General features: G+C 40.3%; 1 protein-coding gene across 1 annotated transcript in view; it reads left to right on the top strand.

Moving 5' to 3' along the window:
- Positions 1-7500, top strand: part of LOC115228875 (slit homolog 1 protein-like) — a gene marked incomplete at its 5' end in the record, with an annotated part of 32689 nt that overhangs the window by 6886 nt on the left and 18303 nt on the right. Inside the window, 2 exons of the mRNA XM_036499039.1 lie at positions 458-529; positions 4677-4748. Of these exons, the coding sequence (XP_036354932.1) occupies positions 458-529; positions 4677-4748 (144 nt within the window). The remainder of the gene's footprint in view (positions 1-457; positions 530-4676; positions 4749-7500) is intronic.

A 7500-nucleotide genomic window follows, 5' to 3' on the forward strand; every position in this document is an offset into this window, starting at 1 on the left:
CATAATATTTAATATTCCGTGGTGGAGGCGCGATGGCCCAGTGGTTAGGGCAGCGGACTCGCGGTTTCGATTCCCAGACCGGGCGTTGTGTTTATTGAGCGAAAACACCCAAAGCTCCACGAGGCTCCGGCAGGGGATGGTGGTGATCCCTGCTGTACTCTTTCACCACAACCTTCTCTCGCTCTTACTTCCTGTTTCTGTTGTACCTGTATTTCAAGGGGCCGGCCTTGTCACTCTCTCTGTGTCACGCTGAATATCCCCGAGAACTATGTTAAGGGTACACGTGTCTGTGGAGTGCTCAGCCACTTACACGTTAATTTCACGAGCAGGCTGTTCCGTTGATCGGATCAACCGGAACCCTCATCGTCGTAACCGACGGAGTGCTTCCTCCTCCTCTTAATATTCCATCACAAATCTGTCCCATACAAGTTCATCTTAGCTCAGTTTTATTTTACAGGAATTTGGGTGGTAACAATATCAAAGAAATCAAAACAGGAACCTTCCAGCATCTTACTCGTTTAATATATCTGTAAGTTGAATCAGTCTTGTTTATAATATTTCATTCACGATAATTTTCTAAATATGTAATATTTTCCCGTACTTCATTTTTGTTCCTTCTCGAGCCATCCCTGGCTCATAAAGGCCGGTTTCCCGGTTTCCTTGGTGTATAGGTTCCCCACCTGGACAGGACGCCGGTCCGTCGCAGGTGAGCTGCAAGATGCAGGAGGCAAGAGTGAGAGAAAGTTGTGACAAAAGAGTCAGCAGAAGTTCACCATTACCTTCTGCCGGAGCCACGTGGAGCTTAGGTGTTTAGCTCATAAATACACACATTACCCGGTCTGAGATTCGAAACCGCGATCCCTCGACCGCGAGTCCGCTGCTCTAACCACTAGGCCATGTGCCTCCACACACACACACACACACACACACCCACATACATGTTGTTTTTTGTTCCTTCTCGAGCCATCCCTGGCTCATAAAGGCCGGTTTCCCGGTTTCCTTGGTGTATAGGTTCCCCACCTGGACAGGACGCCGGTCCGTCGCAGGTGAGCTGCAAGATGCAAGAGGAAAGAGTGAGAGAAAGTTGTGACAAAAGAGTCAGCAGAAGTTCACCATTACCTTCTGCCGGAGCCGCGTGGAGCTTAGGTGTTTCGCTCATAAATACACACATCACCCGGTCTGAGATTCGAAACCGCGATCCCTCGACCGCGAGTCTGCTGCTCTAACCACTAGGTCATGTGCCTCCACACACACACACACACACACATATATATATGTTGTTTGTTGTTCCTTTTCGAGCCATCCCTGGCTCATAAGGGCCGGTTTCCCGGTTTCCTTGGTGTATAGGTTCCTCACCTGTCCGTCGCAGGTTAGCTGCAAGATGCAGGAGGAAAGAGTGAGAGAAAGTTGAGGCGAAAGAGTCAACAGAAGTTCGCTATTACCTTCTGCCGGAGCCGCGTGGAGCTTAGTTGTTTCGCTCATAAATAAACACATCACCCGGTCTGAGATTCGAACCCGTGATTCCTCGACTGCGAGTCCGCTGCCCTAACCACTCGGCCATATGCCTCCGTACTTCATTTGTTCCCTCACCAGTTTCACTCTATACAATTACTCTCTCACTCTCTCTCAAGTGTGTGTGTTTTTGATCCTGAATGTCTGTGAATATGAGTGTAGGACCCCGAAAGGATGAAAGGCAAAGTCGACCGCGGTGGAATTTGAACTCAGAACGTAATGGCAGACGAAATACCTATTTCTTTACTACCCACAAGGGGTTAAACATAGAGGGGACAAACAAGGACAGACAAAGGAATTAAGTCGATTACATCAACCCCAGTGCTAACTGGTACTTAATTTATCGACCCCGAAAGGATGAAAAGCAAAGTCGATCTCGGCGGAATTTGAACTCAGAACGTAACGGCAGATGAAATACGGCTACGCATTTCGCCCGGCGTGCTAACGTTTCTGCCAGCTCGCCGCCTTAATTTTCATCATTATCTTCATCATATTCATCATACTCGTAATCTTCTTTCCCTCTCTTCCACAATCTAATTGTTTAGCCATGATATTTAATATTCAGTCACACATCTGTTCCATAAAAGTTCTTCTTAATTTAATTTTATGTTGCAGGTCAATTTGGGGTAATTATATCACAGAACTCAACGCAGAAACATTCCGAAACCTTTCCAGTTTATCAGATATGTAAGTTGAATAGGTCACTCATGGAGTCAGCCTAATTCGAAAATGGTATAATTTATTGGGTTACGGCTTTTAGGAGTAAAGTTGAAAAGGCGTGACACTCTGACACACAGACATTCTTATTTGTTATATTGTAGATAGATTTCTAAGTGTGTAATACCTTCCTATATTCCCTTTTGAGCTTTCTCACCAGTTTTTCTCTATAATTTCACTCTCTCTGTCTCTGTCTGTCTGATTGTCTGTCTGTCTGTCTGTCTGTCTGTCTGTCTGTCTGTCTGTCTCTCTCTCTCTCTCTCCAAAACATGCTTGTGTTATTGTTTGCGAATATCCGTGAATGTGAGTGTAGGGTCATTAACGAGAGTTGGGATATATGAAAGTGTTATAACTGGAGAGAAACATTTGGTGCATACATGTCTTATATATATATAGGCGCTGGAGTGGGAGTGTCTGTGTAGTAAGAAGCTTGCTTCCCAACCACATGGTTCCGGGTTCAGTTCCACTGCGTGGTACCTTGGGCATGTGTCTTCTGCTATAGCTTCGGGCCGACCAAAGCCTTGTGAGTGGTTTTGGTAGACAGAAACTGAAAGAAGCCCGTCGTGTATATATATATATATATATACTCTATTTAACTCTATTTATTTAACTATTATCATTAACCTGAAGATTGACTATAATTTTGAATCGAATTTATTTCAATTGAATTTAAAATTAATTGTAATTCGAATTTAATTGTAGCCATGAAACGTATGTAGTTTTTTACTTATTATATTATATAGTGATCATTCATTTTTATACTTTTTGAGATCCAGTTATAAGTTTTATGTTTTATAAAAATATATATTATTTGTTATTTATGTTTTAGTTTATGTCTATCACTGTTTGGGTTGCATAATAGTGGTTTTATCTCTAATTTATATATATATATATTATATATATATATATAATATATATATTATATATATATATATGTATAGATATATATATTATATATATATGTATATATATATATATGTATAGATATATATATATATACTGGTTTTTAAGCTAGTATACAACTTGTAAGCAACTGACCCTGGACAGGAAGATCTGTAAACAGATTTCTGACTTGTTTTGGAGAATATGTTGCTGTTGCTTTTTCCAGAGTCATATCCCCATGGTGATCATATTCGTCGCAGAAATCATGGAAAAAAAATCGCCGAATACAATCGCAGGAATAAAAACATAGGAATCCAAAATTTTAGGATTGCAGTTCCGGATTCGGCCCGGAATCACTCATGATTTATTTTTCTTGCAATGGTGTCACTGTATTTATTTCTTTATTGCTCACAAGGGGCTAAACACAGAGGGGACAAACAAGGTCAGGTAAACGGATTAAGTCGATTATATCGACCCCCAGTGCACAACTGGTACTTAATTTATAGACACCGAAAGGATGAAAGGCAAAGTCGACCTCGGCGGAATTTGAACTCAGAACGTAACGGCAGACGAAATACCTATTTCTTTACTGCCCACAAGGGGCTAAACACAGAGGGGACAAACAAGGACAGACAAACGGATTAAGCCGATTATATCAACCCCAGTGCACAACTGGTACTTATTTAATCGACCCCGAAAGGATGAAAGGCAAAGTCGACCTCGGCGGAATTTGAACTCAGAACGTAACGGCAGACGAAATACCGCTAAGCATTTCGCCCTGCATACTAATGATTGTGCCAGCTCACCGCTCTTTGTTGCCATCATATTGCCACTGGAGTAGATATGGAATGTAATATTTGTACAGTAGATGAGAATATTACGTAAAATCCATATTGTGCACACAACCAAGTCTCGTTGTAATTCTTACGGCTTATCTTCCATCTTTTGGTACCCGGGTATCATATAAGACTTTTGCTTTCCTTAGGATGGTAACTACTCCTGTCCAATCTATGCAGACAGAAAAATCATAGAGAAATAAATAACTTTACTGTGAACACGAGCATTTATTCGGTTAGTTTAGACAATATTAGTTAATTTAGGCGCAGGAGTGGCTGTGTGGTAAGTAGCTTGTTTACCAGCCACATGGTTCCGGGTTCAGTCCCACTGCGTGGCATCTTGGGCAAGTGTCTTCTACTATAGCCTCGGGCCGACCAAAGCCTTGTGAGTGGATTTGGTAGACGGAAACTGAAAGAAGCCCGTCGTATATATGTATATATATGTATGTGCGTGTATGTTTGTGTGTCTGTGTTTGTCCCCCTAGCATTGCTTGACAACCGATGCTGGTGTGTTTATGTCCCTGTCACTTAGCGGTTCGGCAAAAGAGACCGATAGAATAAGTACTGGGCTTACAAATAAGTCCCGGGGTCGAGTTGCTCGATTAAAGGCGGTGCTCGAGCATGGCCGCAGTCAAAATGACTGAAACAAGTTAAAAAAAGATATATAAAAATAGGAAAAGATTAAACTTGTACGTATTTTAACTCAAAATATTTGTTTCATTCTTCCAGATATTTGAGGAACAACCGAATACAAAACTTTGAGGATGGCACCTTCTTATTCCTTCCCAGTTTAACTAAGATGTATGTACAGTAAATCTTTGTTTATTGGAAAAATAAAACTCTTTGTAAAAATTAAATCATAAAAAAGATGTCATCAACTTCTCGGTTATTTAATACAGTTGACAATAAATAGCAATGAGTTTGTGTAAATTTTAGTGGGTCAACATGATTATTTCCGAGAATTGTGTTTTTTATTGCAACATGTATATGTATATGTATATGTATATATATGTTTGTGTGTTTGTGTGTCTGTGTTTGTCCCCCCGCCAACATCGCTTGACAACCGATGCTGGTGTGTTTACGTCCCTGTAACTTAGTGGTTCGGCAAAAGATACCGATAGAGTAAGTACTAGGCTTGCAAAGAATAAGTCCTGGGGTCGATGTAAAGGCGGTGCTCCAGCATGGCCGCAGTCAAATGACTGAAACAAGTAAAAGAGTACAAGAGTACAAGAGTAAAGGAAGCTTGGATTACGAAGGGCGTTCAAAGAATATCCGAATTTTATTATTTCCTTGACACTCTCTCCATGAACAAATCCTCCGTTAAAACGGAATGCACGGATCCCCTGCTTATTTCAACTTCGTGAGTAATTTTCTGGATTGTTACAAAACAATCTTCAATGACTGTTTACCGAACCTTCTCAATCGGTTCCTCGTTTCGGCTCATTGATGGCCTGCCTGAGAGTGACTCGCACGCCACGGAGGTCGGGTTATATTTCAAACAGTTGTACCATTCTTTGAGATAAGTTTTGTTAAGGGCTTGCTGAAATTTCTAGATGTATAACCAGGCTTTTGGCAAAATTGGGAATAATATCTCTACTCTAAGCGTTCGGTCATCTTGTGTGAAAACGAAACTCTGAAGAGCGCGCATTACGCCTCTGTACTTTAGGCGTAACGACCGAAAACTGACGTAACTTAACGACACAAAAATTTTGACGCATGCGCAGGAAGAATAACGTCGCCTCTCATCCAAAGGATTTTGCCCACGCACCAATAGTTTTGGAGGGAAAAAATTAAGTACTGTTTGAACGTTCCTTGTACATTTGATAAATTGGAGTTGGTTCAATGGTTTACACACCACTCACACACAAACACATATATTAGAAACTGGCAGTATCGCTCGGCGTTGCTCGGGTTTGTAAGGGAAATAACTATATAAGCATTTTTAGAGAGTTATAGCCAAAAAATAGCAAAAAAAATGCATTAAAAATGGAAAAAAAATTATAGTAAATTTTTTTTAAAATCGATGACTCACCGTAGACATTTTTAGAGAGTTACTTCCCTTATATAATAGCGAAAAAAATGCATTAAAAATGGGAAAAAATGATGGCAAATTTTTTTTTAATCGTAGACTCATCGTAGACGCGCGCTAATACCCAGAAGGGCTCGATATGAATCACGACTATAAGATACCCGGTTTTGGTTAAACTGCACCGCAAAATGTGGGAGTAGTTAGGAATCTACTTCACTTTTATATATAAAGATTTAGGAAATCTCGAGCACGAGAGAATAACCGTGAAAAAGCTCAGAAGGTTGAGTAAAAATAACTATTTATGATGGGGAAAAATCCGCGGCAGAAATTCGAACTGTATACCGGTCAAATTCCGTACGAGTGGCCTGTACCTTTGAGCTAAACTATCTTTGATAATGAATGCTGTCTTTCATAATGTTAAATCATAACTTTTAGAATGTGTAAGCATTTTTTTTTATATAAACAAACATTGAAATGTCGAGTGCGTTCAATCTTGTAGCCGGTTGCTGGACACATTACTCCGTCTTAAAATTAAAGTAGTTTTACCCGACCTTCTAAGCTCTTTTAATAACTATTCTCCTGCGTTCGATGTGGAGGCGCAATGGCCCAGTGGTTAGGGCAGTGGACTCGCGGTCATAGGATCGCGGTTTCGATTCCCAGACCGGGCGTTGTGAGTGTTTATTGAGCGAAAACACCTAAAAAGCTCCACAAGGCTCCGGCAGGGGATGGTGGTGATCCCTGTTGTACTCTTTCACCACAACTTTCTCTCACTCTTTCTTCCTGTTTCTGTTGTACCTGTATTTCAAGGGGCCGGCCTTGTCACTCTCTGTGTCACGCTGAATATCCCCGAGAACTACGTTAAGGGTGCACGTGTCCGTGGAGTGCTCAGTCACTTGCACGTTAATTTCACGAGCAGGCTGTTCCGTTGATTCGGATCAACCGGAACCCTCGTCGTCGTAACCGACGGAGTGCTTCCCCCCCCCTGCGTTCGAGATTTTCTTAAATACAAATACAAACTCGGCGCTGCTTCAATGCTTGTATATAAAGAAATGTTCTCACATATAATTATATATATATATTTGTTTGTTTTTTTGTTTTTCTCGTTTCTACGTCTTATTGTGGTGTCCTGTACTCACGTATAATTATTTATATATGCATGTATATATACATGTAGATGTAGGTACATACATATATGTTTGTATGTATGCATATATTTTAATTTATCACGTATATGTATATATATGTATATAGTCAAGACTATTGAAAAGGTTGCAAGACGCAATGAAAAGTTTAGGAAAATGAAAAGACGAAATAAGTGGAAATCTTACCGTTGAGTGTGTTAAATAATAAGGTACTAAAAGAGAATGACCCTCCCCAGACACAACAGAATATGATTCAACACACGAACTCATATAAAGAATCTTGCAAACCAAATCCAAAAACGAAGTATATATATATATACATACATATATACATACAGACATACATGATTCTTATATATTTGTATATTTTTATATGATGTTT

The sequence above is a fragment of the Octopus sinensis genome, unplaced genomic scaffold (assembly GCF_006345805.1).
Source record: "Octopus sinensis unplaced genomic scaffold, ASM634580v1 Contig11267_ERROPOS37228, whole genome shotgun sequence".
NCBI lineage: Eukaryota > Metazoa > Mollusca > Cephalopoda > Octopoda > Octopodidae > Octopus > Octopus sinensis.